Genomic DNA, 18,214 nt, shown 5'->3' on the forward strand with positions numbered 1-18,214 from the left:
AGCATGTGAACCAGCCTACATGTGGTTGAATGGCATCCCTAAGGAGTGTTGGGCTAGATATGCAATGGATCATGTGTGCAAGACTGACTTGGTAGTGAACAACCTTAGTGAGGTTTTCAACAAAATGATTCTAGATGTTAGGTCAAAACCAATTAAGACCATGTTTGAAGGGTTGAGGACCAAACTAATGGTTAAGTACCAGGGCATCAGAGAGAAAACAGAGAGCTGTAGGTGGGAAATAACCCCACATTACATGGAGAAGCTTGAAGAGAGCAAGAAGTGGGCTAAATACTGTGAAGCAAATATGGCTGGTCCCAACATCTGGCAAGTAACTAGTGGAGAGAACACATATTGTGTGAAGCTTGATGAAGGGAGCTGCTCTTGCAGGAGGTGGGACATGACTGGATCACCTTGCCACCATGCAATATCTGCAATGCAGAAGATAAAAGTTCACCCAGAAGATTATGTGCATCCATTCTTTAAGAAGCCAATGTATAAGGCTGCATACCAGCACATCATCTACCCTGTCCCTGGTCCTGAATTCTGGCCCAACACCAACACACCAGACATAGAACCACCAGTTTTTAGGGAGAAGAAAGGCAAGAAGCAGACAGCTAGGAGAAAGGGTGAATTTGAGGTGCCAGCTCCAAAGGATACATCAAGGATGGGCACAATAACATGCAGTAACTGTGGTCTGCAAGGCCACAGGTGGACAATGTGTGGAGACAGACTTAAGGCCAAGTTTATGACAAGGAAAAACAACCACCAGGTAACTAAGCCAGTTCATCAAGGAAAATCTGCTACTTGTTTTTAATGCATACATCTTGTGAGCTGCAACTTGTTTTTAATTGTAGGAAAACAGGGCATCCTACCCAGCAACTTCAGCACCAACCAGGCCACCTCCAGCTAGGGCCACATCATCAGGTCCAGCTCCAGCTTCAGGTCAGCTCCAGCTCAGGTCCTGCTCCAGCTTTAGGACCAGTTAGGGGCAGGAAACCAGCAACAGCTTCAACAAGGGCAACCACATCTGCTTCAACAAGGGCAACCACATCTACTGCAGTTTCAACAGGTGGATCAAGAAAGAGAAAGAACCCACCACCTGCTTCAGCACCAGCCAACAACACCAGGTCAAGTGCATCATCTCCAGCAAAGAACACCAGGTCAAGTGCAAGAGGTTTCAATGCTCTAAGCGCAGCATCAACATCAGGTCAAGCTGATGTTGGTTCTAAGAGGAAGAGGAAGGCCCCAAGCAAACTTGCTTTGTATTTCACAGCCAGTGGCAACCATTGAATGTGTTGCACTCAACTATGCTTTATGCCTTGAACTCTGCTTGTTAGGCATGCTTGCTATCTGTGTTATTTGCAGTGAACTCCGTTTTCATTTGAACAATTAAGTTATGTGGTCTATGTATGAACTGCTTGGAACAATTAAGTTATATGGTCTGTGTTTGAACTGCTTGGAACAATTAAGTTATCTGATGTCAAGCTCTATTTTGATTTGATATGTCCTAAGTTATGAATTGTTTCATATGAAATTATTTCTTATGCTGAGCATTGTTATGTAGATCAAGTGATTTATTCTGTTGATAATTGATTGATATGATTAGGTCAATTTGGTCACTTTGGGGGGCAACTTGTCGATCAATCCCAACAGTGGCTAGTTGTCGACCAACCCCAAAGTGGCCACATTTGGCCACTTTGGGTGGAACTTGTCGACCAACCCTAAAGCCACCCAAATTTGGCCACTTTGGGTGGCTACTTGTCGACCAACCCCAAAGTGGCTATCTAGGACCAAAACCTAACATATCAAAGCTAAAACATCAAGATTTGCCCATCTAGGCACCAAACCCTAAGAGATCAAATCTAAAACAATAAGATATGGCCATCTGACCAAACCATAACATATCTAACTTAAAACATCAAGATCACCAGATCAATTCATTCATACATACAAATATAGATAAAAGATTCACTCATAAATTGCATCATAGACAGATTGATTCATCACATAGATAGATCATTCAACATTATTCTTTCACCAGCTTCATACATTGCATTACATCATAGACAACTTGATTCATCACATACATAGCTCATTCAAAATTGTTCTTACACAAACTTCAAACATCACATAGATAGAAAGACAGATCTAGGAACACAGAAACATAACAGCAACATCATGGGTACAGAATCATAGTCCACCTCTGCCTAGTGGCCTGAAAGGGATGGAAATATGCCCTCCTCCTTGCCCAGTAGATGATATCATCATCACTAGGGTTGGAACCAGGGGGAATGCCTCCAGGAACTGCTCTATGTCCTTGCGGTTGCGTGCTACAAGGATCATCTCAGCAAGTTGCCTTCTCGCCCTCCTCCTTGCATCTCTGCGCCTGGCTTGCCTGGGCACCTCTTCTTCTCCATCTATGACCTCTCCAGGATCCATCTCTCCCTGGATTCTAGGGTTTCTTTGGCGGCTGGGGGGTGGAGAAGGGTGGGGATGGGGGGATTGACTGCGGTTTCACTCAAGGGGTGGGCTTTATAGACTACTAATGGTTGGTGGTAGGTAGGTGGAGTAATAAAACAGCCCAGTCTAGGCCCACAATGTGTACATAATGGTTTTAGGCCCAAAAATATACTAGTTCAGCATTGCTACTTTCAGGAAAACAACCTAAAGAAATAAAACAGTTCTTCACTGCATTACTTAAGATAGATAGGTTCTTAACAGTACAATAACATAAGCCAGACTTAGCAAAGGTTCTCCACCACTCTAGTTACCATAACTTAAACAGTTCATATAGGACTGCACAAAATATACTCCTACCATCATCTTGCAAGGCCTGTTATATGTGTAGGCCACCTTACTTACTTAACCACCATTGTCCAAATCTTCAAGCCTCCAGTATGGCCTTGATTTTCTCAAGCTTTTCCTTGCTCCCATGGCCAGCATTCAGCAGATCAGCAACTACTTTCTCAAGCTCTGTCTTCTCTTGTGCAAGAAGATCCCTGTCCACCTTTATCTCTTTCATTGCCTTCCTGGTGTTGTGAATTATGTCTGCCTGGGCCTGAAGGATACACCTCTGTTCTTTTGCTAGCCTTAGCTTCTCCATCTTCATCTCCAGCTCTAGCTCTTCCTTCTGCTTCTCAAATTTCTCAGCATCCATTGCTTTCTGGTAGTCAATCTTGCCAACACCATCCTGCCAGTCAAACATCTTGCTAACATCATCAACCATTTTATGATACTCAGTGCAGAGCAGATCATAGTCCTTCTTCAACTTGGCAACATCATCCTCATATGCATGCTTGTCTTGAATCCTTCCAAGGTTTTGCTCATGGAACATTTCCCACAACTTGATGAGGCAGTTCTTAAGTACATCAGGCCAGGCAGGATCAACCCACTGAACTACACCACAATTCACACCTCCCTGTAGTTTGATCAGAGAACACATACTTCAGAAAATGCATAAATTCAGTTCTAACTTCAATTCAAAAAGAGGATTGGTACACAAGGAGGACATGTAACCATAAATTCAGTACTAAATTCAGTTCAAACAGAGTTAATGTACAAATTCAGTAACCACTGGGCATAACTGAATCCACTAGGCATAACTGAATCCACCCAGCATACTCAATTACTCACCTGAACAGGGCATCCATAGAACCTCCTCCCAGTGTTAGCACCTTCAAAAGCAACACACTTCCTAGGCTTCATATCGTGCAGAGTACACTTGGCAACTTCCTCCATGGGAGCAGCACACCAGAGTGGCTCAGGGATGGTGTCAGGTGTGTCCTACATGCAGTAAAAGGTAGATCAGAACCAATGCATCAACTAGTTCAACTTGAGTCAAGCTTTGCCTTGCTCAAGGTCAGATCAGACATCACAGTGCCATCCATACCCTAGATCAAAACTAATAGATAACCAAACCAAACGAATCCATCCATACCCTAGATCAAAACTAATAGATAACCAAACCAAACGAATCCATCCATACAAATATATAGCTCATCAACCCTCATTCCCAAATCGATTCAACCCTAATCCTAACCCTAGATAATGACAGAGAGGAGGAGGATGAGGCTTACAAAGTACTCCATGTCCATCAGGTTGCCCCCCATGCTGTCGTCGGAGCTCTCATCCCCATCATTCCAAGAAGGCATCCTGGCCGGCGACGAGGAACTGAGGTGGTCGGCGACGATGGACAGCTCGGCCAGGGGAAACAGAGCGAGGGGGGAGAGTGAGAGTGAGTGAGCGCGAGGGAGACAGAGTGAGGGGGCGGCCGTTTTGACCTGGTCGGGACGGCCCGTGCGCCCTAACGGCCATCACCCGCGCGCCGTGAGCACTGTGGCCGACAAAACCCTAACGGGCGGGCCCCACATGTCATAACCCCAGTTAAAACTTAACCGTTCGGTCACTTGGGTTTTTTGGAACAGCCAGCCACTTTTGTGGTAGTTTTTTGAAAAATTAAAAAAAGCGGTAGTTTTTCGGAACGATAGCCCGTAATATGGTAGTTTTTTGCTATTCACTTCATGAGTGCAGTAGATTTCTGGTGGCGGGGGGCGGTTGGTATCGCTCGACACACTAGGTGTTAGGTCGCGAGCGTCTCACGGAGCCGGACACCGTGCTAGCAACCAAGCGTCGCGATCGACCCAAGCTGAGCGAGAAACTGCCATGCGTCGCCCTAATTTGAGACTGCCTTGAGCTCATTTTGTAGGATGAAAGTTACTTTTCCTTTCATTTCAAGGGCATTTTGCACCTTCAAAACTCCCGCAAGTGTTCGGATTGCGTTGTCTTGACTCAGTTCGTCATTCAACCCAATCCTGCATTCGTATGCTGATCGGTCTGGACGTTCATTTTCCCGCAAAACGAAACTAAACAAAAAAAGGTTTTGCGGGAGTCTGGACATCCATAGAACGAACCAAAAGCCATCATGTATGTTTTCTCTGTCCGGATGGGCCACTGATATTGCGGAAACCACACGTGATGACAGTAATTAGTGTAGCATTTGGCGGAACCTAGTAGTGCTACTTTAGGATTTGACGCAAGCATATAACGGATTTGGCGGAAGCTAGTTTGGCATGATGGCGGAAGCTCCTTTTTTTAGAAAAGGAGGATGACCCTCGACCTCTGCATCTGGGAGATGCATACGGCCATTTTATTGATTATTTTCGAGGACCTTACAAAGTAGTACAACAATATGTCTGAATTCGCCATCTTGGCAACATCTGCCACTACTTCTATCCATATGATGAAGGGGGTGCAAGTTGGGCCAAATACCCAGACCTCTTACCTAAGCCTAACATCTAAAGCCGGAGGCCCCGACCGAGCCACATACCGGGTCCGAGGCACAATCCGGTCTGACGCACTCACATGTGTCGTCGCCGCCATCTTCCACTAGTCCATCTTCAGAGCAGATTGAGGTGCCAACCTTGGCAGGATCCTCCGCCATTGACGCCATCAAGACGCCAAACGACGACCACCATCTATGCTAGTCCATCTCCAAGCAGAAGGAGCGCTACCACAGGACGAAGACCGGCGGAGAATAGGTGAAACGCTGCACACAATGCCGCCGCCAAACACCTCACACGCACCGCAAAGCGCCCACCATGCTTCCGGGAACCCAGGCGATGCCTTCAAGAAGGATCGCGATGAGGGTACGATGCCGTCGCCCGCAAGGGGAACTAGAGCTTTCGCCCAAAGGAAGATCACGGTGAAAGACGGGAGAGGACCTCGACAAGGCCTCCAAGAAGGGGACCGACGCCCAGCAAAGACGCCGCCATTGTCGTGGCCTCCGCCGATGGCCAAGGGTTTTCCCCGGTCCCGCCCCCATCCCATCCACCCAGCCAAAGACCTGGCCAGGGGAGCGCACGCAGCCGGAGAAAGAGTTGGACTTCATCGAAGCAGGCACGCCAGGTGACGGGGCACCCCGACCCACGGTAGTAGACGTCCACCGAGACCTCGCCGCCCGCACGACCGAAGTCGCGGACCACCAGCACCCACGACCGTCGCCCGCCGAAGAGGCAACGCCGTCCACACCGCCCGAGGCCGCCGCCCCGGCATCCACCCACCGCACACATCCCGTCGAAACATGGGGAACGACCCACACCACCGCCACCAGGGAGCACCACACCGCGAACATCCAAGCCGGGCAGGACGAGGCAAGGCCACGCTGGCCAGATCCGGGCGGATCCGGCGAACCCCGGCCCACCAGCCGCCAGATCGGAGCAAGGCGGCCGGATCTGATGGGCAGAGCCGTCCCCGACGACAGGCGCGGGGCGACAACGCTGGCGGCAGCCGCCGCAGAGGGCCGGCCTCGGCGGCCACTAGGGAAAAGCGGGCGGCGGCGCCCGATGCGGGGTGGGGGGGCGGCTCTCCAGAGGTCGAGGCGGGTGCGCGGGGAAGCCCCCCCCCCCCCCCCCGCCGCCTACCGCCGCGCGGGCAAGCCCGACGACGGCTGCCGGCGGCGGCGGGGAAGGAGGAGAAGGGGAGGCGGGAGACCGGCGGCGCCTAGGGTTTCGCCCCCGGGTCGCCCGAGAGCGGACGACGTGGGGAGGGGGGGGAGGGTAGTGTGTGGAATATGAATCACAGACAGGACTTCAATGGCGGAAGCTCCTAATCACTACTAATCACATAGAAATAAATGGCGGAAACTTCTTGCTTTGCTTCGCTGGATGATGGAAGCTCCTAATCAAATAGGGCACATCACGTAGCAAGATGGCGGAAGCTTCTAACGAAAGCTTTTCACATGTAATCACGCAGAAGGCTACTAATTTGACGAAAGGAGTTGGCGAAGAGTGTTTTTGCTGCTATTTTTCAAAACGGGTAAAACAAACATTTGAGGCGTACTGTTAGATGGTCGGTTCCTGTCAGGGGCGGAGCCAGGATTTAAACATAGGGGGGCGAAGAGGATCGTGCATAAAAACTAGCACAAGTATAAGTCAAACCTTGAATAACAACATATGCTTTTGCGACTAAAGCAAGCCATAATTTTATCTGTTTAAATGGAACTCAGTATGCACCAAGCTAATCTAATAAGTCAATAGACTCAGCGACCATGAATTTTGCAGCTTATTTCTTCCCAATATTGGCAATCATGGCCGAAGAACTTTACTTTAAAAATCTGTATTGCAAGTTCCTAAGCTAAAACAAAATTTATTGGCAGGTACCTTCGTTATGAAAGCATGTTTGATAATTTCATCCATGGTGAATCGTAGAAAAATTAGATAAATTAGACTTCCAGGAGATACTCTCTTACCTTATGTCCGTATAATCCATGCTTGCATTGCAAATTCCATTATCATCTCAAGATTTAGATGTTACACCATATAACCATAGATCAACGGCAAGTCATCACCCCACTAGCGATTCAGCTTAGTACTGCACGAAATAAAGATCAGATCAGGTTTGGACTTGTATTATTAATATGCCTAGCTATATGAGAATCACCAGATCAGGTTTGGACTCACGCTTGACGTGGGAGAATTGCAGTGAGAAAATAGATGCATGGTTGGATTGATCGGCCTCAGATTTGGCGGGCAGCCGATAGCGCGAATCGCTGCGCGAAGCACCCCACGCTTGGCAGCCGCACCTTTTCCAGCTCCCGACGGCGATGCTCGATGGAACCCTAGCACGGGCGAGACGATAACCAAATTGACTTGTCAGGTCGGGTCAATGTGGATAAATCAATGCATCAATTGTGGGCTGGGCTACTTTTGGGCTTGGGCCGTTCAGCAATTAGCACGTTGACCTATTTCATCGCTAATTTCCGATCGAGTAGATCTATAATAACATCAAAAAAAGTACCGTAGTCCCCGCTCGTACCTGTTGAGGGGGGCTGATCCATCGGGGGGGTCTGGCCCCTGCTCCCCCCCCCCCCCCCCCACTGGCTCCGCCCCTGGTTCCTGTATCAGTATCCGGACACCAGTTCAAACCAGTCCGCAGACAAATATGATGTTTGATTTGGGAGTCGGCATGCCCTCAATTTTTTTTCTTCTCTTTTGCGAAAATCAAGGGCATCAGTTAGATCCATGCATGATCCTATCTTTGTCAGAAGGACGAGTAGGTTTCCATGCATGGTGTTCTATAGAAAGTGATTTTTTGAAATATATTTAACCAATTTGTGTGGTGGCTTACTAATAGGATATTTTTTTGAGTGCCTACTGGGCAGACATTATATTACTAAACATGAACAAATGGTGCAGAATCAGGACTATCACATACGAGGGTGGGTTCTCCGTGCACAAGCTTGAAGGATGAACTAAACTAGACTCCCTAACTAGCCATCACAAAGGTCTTGGGATGCTTGTTGCCTTGGCCGCTTGGATAATATGAAAACACCGCAACACATGCATCTTTGACGACACCACTCCTTCACGTACTCGCCTGGTTACCGCAATACAGGAGGAAGCTCATACTTGGGCTAGAGCAGGTGCTAGAAAGCTAATCATAATCATCCCTGTAACCTGAAACTATGGGAGCTGTCCAACCCCTCTCTCTATGCTCGATCATGTCGTATGCGCCGTATACGAGGATCGCCACCACATGTACTTTTCTGTTGGGGAACGCAATAATTTAAAAAAAAAAACCCTACGCACACGCAAGATCCATCTAGTTGATGCATAGCAATGAGAGGGGAGGGTGTTGTCCACGTACCCTCGTAGACCGTAAGCGGAAGCGTTATGACAACGCGGTTGATGTAGTCGTAAGTCTTCACGATCCGACCGATCCTGGCACCGAAGGTAAGGCACCTCTGCGATCTGCACACGTTCAGCTCGGTAACGTCCCATGAACTCTAGATCCAGCTGAGGTCGAGGGAGAGTTTCATCAGCACGACGGCGTGATGACTGTGATGATGAAGTTACCGACGCAGAGCTTCGCCTAAACTCTACAACGATATGACTGAGATGGAAATCTGTGGAGGGGGGCACCGCACACGGCTAAACAATCAACTTGTGTGTTCTAGGATGCCTCCTCCCCACATATATAAAGGAGGGAGGGGAGCCTGGACGACCCTCCTTGGCGCGCCCCCAAGAGGGGAATCCTACTAGGACTCCAAGTCCTAGTAGGTTTCCAACAAAAGGGAGAGAGGGGAAGGGAAGGAGAGGGATAGGGGAAAGGAAAAGGGGGCGCCACCCCCCTTCCTAGTCCAATTCGGACTCAAGGGGGAGGGGACGCGTAGCCTGCCCTGGCCGCCCCTCTCTCTCTCCACTAAGGTCCATCGAGGCCCATTAGTTTTCCTGGGGTTTTCGATAACCCTCCTGCACTCTGGTTTTATTCGAAACTTCTCTGGAAAACTTCCGGTGTCCGAACATATCCGTCTAATATATCAATCTTTATGTCTCGACCATTTCGAGACTCCTCGCCATATCTGTGATCATATCTGGGACTCCGAACTACCTTCGGTACATCAAAACACATAAAATCATAGTACCGATTGTCACCGGACGTTAAGCGTGCGGACCCTACGGGTTCGAAAACTATGTAGACATGACCGAGACTCACTTCTGGTCAATAACCAATAGCAGAACCTGGATGCTCATATTGGTTCCTACATATTCTACGAAGATCTTTATCGGTCAAACCGCATAACAACATATGTTGTTCCCTTTGTCATCGGTATGTTACTTACCCGAGATTCGATCGTCGGTATCTCAATACCTAGTTCAATCTCGTTACCGGCAAGTCTCTTTACTCGTTTCGTAATGCAACATCCCACAACTAACTCATTAGTCACATTGCTTGCAAGGCTTATAGTGATGTGCATTACCGAGAGGGCCCAGAGATACCTCTCCGATACACGGAATGACAAATCCTAATCTCGATCTATGCCAACTCAACAAACATCATCGGAGACACCTGTAGAGCATCTTTATAGTCACCCGGTTACGTTGTGACGTTTGATAGCACACGAAGTGTTCCTCCAGTGTTCGGGAGTTGCATAATCTCATAGTCATAGGAACATGTATAAGTTATGAAGAAATCAATAGCAACAAACTATACGATCATCGTGCTAAGCTAACGGATGGGTCAAGTCAATCACATCATTCTCTAATGATGTGATCCCGTTCATCAAATGACAACTCTTGTTCATGGCTAGGAAACTTAATCATCTTTGATTAACGAGCTAGTCAAGTAGAGGCATACTAGTGACACTCTGTTTGTCTATGTATTCACACATGTACTAAGTTTCTGGTTAATACAATTCTAGCATGAATAATAAATATTCATCATGATATAAGGAAATATAAATAATAACTTTATTATTGCCTCTAGGGCATATTTCCTTCATTTTCCACCCTCTGTCAATGGAGCGATACACATCACGTGTATTCGTGAAAGAAGAATTGCAAGCTTATTGGGTACCGGCGAAGGGGGGGGGGCAAGGAGGGCAATGATCGACGAGATATCAAAGACCTATGTACAACACCTTTAGCGCCAAGTAACACTATAGTGCTCGCACACACTACCTTCTGGGCCGCGACCGATGGCTCGTTTCACTCATTGGTTTTGCTCGCTCCATCGATTATGCACGGTTATTTTACGGTTGTTTTTTCTGTGCTGCTACTTTGCTGATTCAGAAGATAAAACCGAATTTTGCTTTTCTTTTCAAAAATTGCTGAGTTAGCAAAATGTGAAAAATGACAAAATAGTCATAATTTTGGGAAAAATTGTGAATTTTAAAAAGTTCACAAGTTCATGAATTTGGAAAAATTGTTCATGATATTTTAAAAGGTTCACAGATTTGAAAAAAGTTTGAGGATTTACAATTGTTCGGGCATATGAAAAAAATTCACATATTTTAAAATAAAAAACAAAATGAAAAAGAAAAGGGAGAATGAAAACGAAGAACGAAAAATAAACCCAATAGAAAACTCACCAAGTAAATAAAGTAAAAAAACCACAGAGAAAATCAGCCCAAAGAATGAACCTTCTTGATGATTTTCAAAACTGGTCAGCGATGGTCTATTATGTGGGCCAGCCTATTTAGGAATCTATCTATCTATCTACTATCTACCCCTATAAAAGGAAGAGAGGGCGGAGAACCAAACAATCAGATCCATTCATCAATAAGATCTAATGGTCCTTAATCTTTCGATGTTTGACGCAACAAACCACGCATCCAGTGTTTAACACTTCAAGCCATCCATCGATAAAACTGCCCCGCTGTTCAGAAAAAACAAACAACGCACGCCTCCACGTCCTCTGGCACGACCTCGACCTCTCGCCCCTGCTCCTCCTCCCCCGCCGTTCGCCCTCTGCCCGTTCCTCGCCGCACCTCCCGAGCCTCCCGCCGCTCCTCCATTCCTCCGGAGCCGCCTGCCACGCCCTTCGCCGCGGGATCCCCTTCGTCGCGAGAGCCGCCGTCGAGCCCGTCCATCGCGCCCGAGCCGCCCCGGAGCCGCCCTTCGCCGTGGCCCGCAGGTCGCCGAGCCGCCCTTCGACGCGGCCCGCAGGTTCCCCAGCCGCCGCCCTGGAGCCACCCTTCGCCGCAAGTCGCCGCCGCCGGAGCCGCCCTTCGCCACATGTCTCCTCCCTTCTAGCCGCCCTGCCCTCACCGCTCTTGTCTTCAAGCCCAAGGTCCTTTCTTCAACCCACCGATTCGTTTTCTGCATTATGAATTGTTCCCGTCTAACATCTACGCGATCCAATTACAATAGAAGCATAAATCCCTATATATATGCATATGAAATTTCAGAGTCCCCAAAGCTGATTAGAGAGAGAGAGAGAGATTAACACTTATAGAGATTGATCGACTTAGGACATACCCCCATCTCTCCCATGCCCTCTTTCTCTCACTTGTTTTTTCCTCTCTTAACTGCATCATTGAAGGAGGCTAGGACCGAGTGCAGGCCTGCGACCAGGATCAACAGCAGGAGACAACGTTACATTGTGGCTGTTATTAATACAACTTTGACCAAAGGGTTTATTGTTTTTTGGCAGATGGGCACTTGTTCACCTTTGTTGTAGCGTGGAGACTTGTTCCAGATATTTAAATGTCTTTTTACGTATCCTTTGTTTGTTCTCAATTTGGATGCTTTCATGCAGATCAAGTTATTATTGAGGACAAATGAAGGGGTGCATTGCAATCTAGATTTGACTAAATGTGTGGCACAATCTGTTGACAAACACATTTACGTTTAAGTATGTGTAGTATGCTTCAGGTAATTAACCACAACATTTGTTTCGTCAATTATTTCCTTTTCATTCAGTGAATGTCCTTTTGTTAAAAAGCGTGAGTTGAATGTGTAAGTACGGAAAAGGTTCTCCCATTGGGTTGCCACTACAACGAAATAAACATGTAAATGACTGTTAAACATACTCTATTTTTGTAATTCAAAGGCAATGTTTCTGCCGGTCTCTTGAAAGAAATAAAAGAAATGCAGCCTTTATAACTGAATCTCTACATTCATTTTTGGAGATCAGAGAGCTATATATTAACTAGTTATTATGTTGCACACTGCATTCAATTTAGTGAGCTTGTTATTTTTCTGATCGGATTCAGTGGTAATGGAATTGGGTGGTGAAGAAAACTAGCAAGCTGCATAGGAGAAATTCATATGTGCACCCGCATGAATAATAATTTTCCAAATGTCAAATAGTTCTAGAAAAAATATACATATAAATATCTGAATCATCTGTGTCTTTGTAAAATTAGTGGAAAAATGATTTGGAAGGATGAGGTTGCTTTAGTCTTGACCACGAAGTGCTCTCTGGTAGCGCTGTCGCGGCCAGTCGGCCACTCGCTCTCCAAATCCTGCAGCTGTGCATGGGTCCGATGGACAGGCATGGCGGCTCAAACCTGCGGGCTCCACGATCACCACGGCGCTGCCTCATGGCCTTGCCGCTGGCACTCACCGAACCCTCACCGGATTGTCGACCCCACAACTAACCATCACCCTCATCTCATTAGTTGGCTTCCCCCTACTGGATCTGAATTTTTTTGGTTGGTTTGCAAAGTGCAGATGTGTGACCTCCTCTATGATGAAGGCATCGAGGAGATGAACTTTTGCTTCTCAAGCTTTGATTTAGTTGAGATGTTTAAGCAATATTGGTCACTTCCAAGTAAATTTTATGATGATGTGATATATGTCTACTAATTTCCATTTTTTCCCCTTTGTGTTCAGGTATCTATACTAAAGGTTGCAGTACAACACTAGTTGGTTACAATTTTGTAGATTTCCTTTTACCCTTAGTTTGTGCTCCCTCCGATCCAAATATAAGTGCCGCAGCTTTGAACTAAGGTGTTCAACCTTAGTTCAAAACTGCGACACTTATTATGGATCGGAGGAAGTAGTAAATGCCCATTAGTATAGTCCCTTAAGGCCTAAAAAGTAGCATAGGATATGGGAGCAAAAGGTTCAATGAAAACTTTTAAAACCTGAGGTGCAAGTATATTTTGTAGGCTTGTGGATTGTGGTGCATGTTCACATGTACGAGCTAGAACTTCCTTTGTGTTGGCGGAAGTGTTAGCCTGCCATTATCAGTTGAGTATAGGGCCTGACCAGCGTTTTGGTCTTTCATTTACTTTTTACCAACTCAAGTAAAATGTTTGAAATCTTATATCGACCACATCACTAGAATTTGGTTGGACTATGGTTGCATGTTTAAGTCGAAAGAGGGATCGACCTTCAACGTTACCTCGTCAGGTTGTTTAGTTCCAACGAGGTCTAAATCCATTCCCCCATCTTGTGCCGATTGCCTTCTTAGTACTAATGTTTCCCCTTAGTGACATTGTCTATTTGGTGTCCTTTTTTGTATAAAATTACTTTATGATGTTCATCCTGCTAAGCTGCAGGGGTAATAGTGCTTCCAGTATTTGTAATTTTGAAAGTGCTTCCAGTAACCATCTCCGCTCTACAATAATAGTGCTTCCAGTCATGGATCAGATGGCTTAGTATGTGACAGAGGCTCTTTGCTCCAATCAATCAGTGGGAGATCAAATAGCTTAAGCTTGCTGTACACAATGCAATGTAACTAGAATGGTCTTTATCTTTTAATCAGTTTCCCGGTTATATTTCTTCTAGAATTTAGTTTGTTTACTTTGTGATTTATTGGCATTTTGTTAGATGATACATGCTTCTAACTACAATACAGATCAGGTCCAAAATCAGGATACATGACAGCTGCAAAGCAAATATATCAAAGTTGCTCGGGTGGATCTATTGTGGTTCAAGCTCCTCAGGTGGATCTAATCAAGACAACTTATTGACCGTCTTCCATTTCAACTGCAGCAATATGGGGTGGCGCATGTGGAGTAGGAGGGTAGAAGAGAAGATGGAGAAGGTGGTTATTCTGGCCTTACGTTGAGTGTTGAATCTGGGATATATGAAAATACTTGAGTTGAAGAAGATCCGGTACTGGATATAAATGATTGAGGAGACGCATGACTTAAATAAAAAGAGTTGTGAGAATATGAAATAAGAAAATTACTGTTTCTGATTGAGTCTTAATCTAAAGACGACATTTCTATGACGCTTGCATTCACAAATTGAAGAAACTGCTGCCGAACACCTTTGTTGGTTGCAATTATCCTACAAACATCATCATTTCAGAAGTAGCAGCATAAAATTTATTCTTAAAAAACATATTAATTCCATGTAAAAACATATTTTTATTCCATGGCAACGCACGGGCAGCCATTTGTGTCGGAAGATAGCATCAATCATGCATCTCTTCTGGTCAATGAGACTGATAGTGGGTCTTGATTGCCATTTGTGTCGATTCATATTCATACTTGTGTTTTGGGAGTTTATTGCCTGCATAACAATAAAAGTATTGGACGAGACGAGGCAAGCATGTATTTTGCTTGCATGGTCGCTTCAGCCTTAGCATCTGTAGCGCATGTAGCCAAAGTAACTGTGGCTGTACTACTATTGTAGAGCAGAGCTGGTTGTCTTGAGCTTAATATGAGATCCAAGTCTCGTAGAGAGGGGTCGATGATAAGAAGCATTTGTGGTACATCGTACTTGTGGTCCTCTCTTGAGAGAGCTATATGTTGCTTTAGAAGAAAGAAAAATAGAGTGTACAGATTGATCAAACTCAACTTAAGCCACCATATTGTAATTGTTACTTTTGAAGAATGTTACATTGATTGTTTTTTGTTGTTGTCATTTTCTTACACTAGCATCAAGAACTATAAGCATATGGTAGTATTTGATCGGGAGTAGACGTATCTCTGAAAAACGTATTAGTTGAGACGTGTGTTGCACGTGCAAGCTTATTAGTCTTATGAAGGAATCCGGTGTGTGTTCTGTACTGAAAGATCCATAGTCGACACCCTAAGCATTACCAAACAAGAACAAATCATCGAGAATCAAGTTTGTCGTAAGCTTAGTGGGTACTAGCGGAGACCCGCGGGGGGGGGGGGGGGGGGGGGGGGGAGGGGTGTTGTGCAAACGATCGATGAGATATCAGAGACCTCATGTACATTGCCTTTAGCGTCACGTAAAGCAATACTGCCCACGCGCACTACTTCTTGAGCCGCGGCCAATAGCTCATTTCGCCCACAGGCTTTGCTCGCTCCATTGATTACGCGTATTTTTCACAATCATTTTCCGTGCTACTACTTTGCTGGTTTAGAAAATAAAACCGTTTTCTGTCTTTAAGAAAATGAATCGCGGAACTGAAAAATTACCAAATGGTCACAAATTGGAAAAAAACTGTTTGCGTGCCTAATGAAAATTGTAATTTAAAAAATTCATGAAATTCTTAAAGCTCATGAATTCAAGAAAGTTCATGAATTTGAAAATTTGGATGAATTCAAAAAATTGTGAATTTTAAAAGTTCATATAATTAAAAAGCTCATGAATTGACAAAGAATGTTAGATTTTAAAAAGTTCAAAAATTTGGGAAAAATTGAGAATTTAAAAATTGTTTTGGCATATGAAAAAACTGCCTGTATTTGACAAAGTTCGTGTCTTTTTAACTGAAAACAAAACATACAAAAAAAGGAAAAGAAAAAAAACAAAACCAATAGAAAACCAAACAGGTAAACAAAGTAAGAAAAACACATAGAAAACCGGCCCAGCAAAATGAACCTGCTAGATGATTACCAAAACTGGTGACTATTATGTGGGCTGACCCATCTAGGAATCTTGTGAAGGAATTGGGTGTGCGATGTGTACCGAAAGAGCCTTAGTTGGCGCCTTAAGCGCTGAATAGGATTCCTGGAGCAAAATCACTAATTAAGGTGTACCCTTTGCAAATGTCACTCTCACATTCTCTGATGTTGACAAGTGACGAACTGCATGTACGCACTTGTTGCAACATGAGAGTTTATATCTTATTTTTCGTAGACTCATTTTGTCAAAACGTTTCATCTCTTGAACCGTGCATCCAAGTCATGAGTCGTTTTTACCGTCGAATTTTTCGTGTCGAGATCTTCGAAACTAGATCAGATGTTAATAGATTGAAAGTGTTCTTTCAAAATTAAATGAGAATAAAGAAACAAAAATAAAAAAATAAAAAGAACATAAACTGGGAAAAAGACCGAAAACCACAAACAAAAGCGCACAACTGTGCCTTTTCACCTTTTTCTGAGAGCACAGTTGTGCCTTTTCCTTTTTGAACCATGAAAAGCATTGTTTTTTTCGGAAAACACATCTCTCATAGAAGCACAATTGTGTTTATTTCTTTTCGAGAAATATTGTGACAAACTCTCTTGGTACATGGGCAAATAAATTTTCCCGGCACTTGGAAACCACTAATATATGTCCCTTGTGTGGTCTGGAATGCGAGGATGGATTTTGCAAAGGTACCTGCGGCTGCATAACAAGGTGGAGCTCTCAGCCCTCTGGCATGGGTAAGCACTCCTATGCCCTTCAGTATGATTTGAAGTGTTTGGCACTAGGTTACTCGTGATTAGCCATCGATGTTGTGTTGTTGCAACGAAACACTATTGTTGATTAATGAAAGACAAGCATTCCTGGAATAACTCTTGGGTATATAGGTTAACCTATATACCTCATGAGTGACGTCCAAATCATGTGAAATAAAAATGATGGTTTAGATGATAAATAATAACTACTATTGTTGTTTTGTAATCAACTTGCCACTTTGTAACATAAGCATTTTGTTTCACAGGTTTCTTTGGTGGTGGGAGCTGCAAAGGAAGTTTGAGCTGTAGAGGTGAAGTTGATGATTAAAAGGGTCTCTACAATGTTGTATATTTGTTGATGTAATCTGCTTATTGAGGGCATGTGAAGTGATGTTAGATGTATTCTTGGGCACATATTAGAAGGCCTTTACTCAGTGAAATAATTGAATAGAAATTTATGAAATGGTCCAAATTATGGGCATGTTCGATGGAAATTAGTTGTGTTGTGAATGATTGATTATGTGTGGTAGGTCGTACTGTACCTGGTTGGATGAATATCATGGGCTTTATTAAAATAATTGCACTAAACTGCCACACTAAAATAAATGAAAAATGGACTAATGGGCCTGGCTGGACATAAATAGCAAGGCAGTATGCCACGTCAGATGTACACTAGCACCACATAGATGCCATGTGAGGTCCATATATTGGTACAATGTCGTGTAAATCCATGACAGACTAGTCTGTCACGGAGGACCGGGCATGGGGCGGGCCTGGGCTGATCGGTGACGGCTAGGGCCCGTCATGATCGTGCAGTTGTCAAATTATGACGCGATATACATGAAGGATTTTAAATCCGTCACACACCTTCCTCCTTGACGGTTTTGCACTGTTTTGTGACAGACTGAATCCGTCATGGATTAACAAGATTCTTGTAGTTTAGGGCGCGCCAAGAGCAGCACTAAACCGACCATCGATTGCAAGATGGAGCATGCCACCACAAGGATGGCTCAAGCTAAACGTCAACGACGCGTTTCTAGCACAAGCAGGAAAAACGATGGCGCCGGTATGGTACTCAGGAACAGCTTGGAAGGCATCATCTCCACGTATTGCCGACATTTATTCACATGCGATAATGCTCTTGCTGTAGAACTCGAAGCTTGTAGAGAGGGAATTGCGTTAGCCTTGGAGTGGAGCTCCCTATCGTTTATTCTTGAGACGGACAGTATCAGAGCAGGTGCAATGATTTTCAAACCAATGGGGAACAAATCACAACATGCCTCTAACATTTAGGAGATCGCCGTCATGATGAGTGAAGGTCGAGTGGTAGTGGTTAAAGCTATTAAGAGAGTATGTAATTATGTTAGCCACCACTCAGCCCAGATGGGTAGACATGAGGTTAAGTCG

General features: G+C 44.9%; 1 protein-coding gene and 1 long non-coding RNA gene across 3 annotated transcripts; one reads left to right on the plus strand and one right to left on the minus strand.

The window, feature by feature from the left end:
• Positions 1 to 2,884: 2,884 nt before the first annotated feature.
• On the minus strand, positions 2,885 to 3,923 carry LOC123153489 (uncharacterized). Its single transcript, XM_044572593.1, has 2 exons — positions 3,634 to 3,923; positions 2,885 to 3,418 (listed from the first exon to the last, which is right to left on the minus strand). Exons 1-2 carry the CDS (start codon positions 3,736 to 3,738, stop codon positions 2,885 to 2,887), a joined length of 639 nt encoding a protein of 212 aa, XP_044428528.1. The 5' UTR covers positions 3,739 to 3,923.
• A 7,135-nt stretch (positions 3,924 to 11,058) lies between these two features.
• Positions 11,059 to 14,529, plus strand: LOC123148296 (uncharacterized). Of its 2 annotated transcripts, XR_006473750.1 has the most exons (3): positions 11,059 to 11,568; positions 12,037 to 12,152; positions 14,086 to 14,529. It is a non-coding gene; the product is annotated as an uncharacterized lncRNA (long non-coding RNA). The 2 variants fall into 2 exon arrangements; XR_006473751.1 differs by having other exon boundaries at positions 12,037 to 14,529.
• Positions 14,530 to 18,214: the final 3,685 nt, after the last annotated feature.

Source organism: Triticum aestivum, chromosome 7A (genome assembly GCF_018294505.1).
Source record: "Triticum aestivum cultivar Chinese Spring chromosome 7A, IWGSC CS RefSeq v2.1, whole genome shotgun sequence".
Classification (NCBI taxonomy): domain Eukaryota; kingdom Viridiplantae; phylum Streptophyta; class Magnoliopsida; order Poales; family Poaceae; genus Triticum; species Triticum aestivum.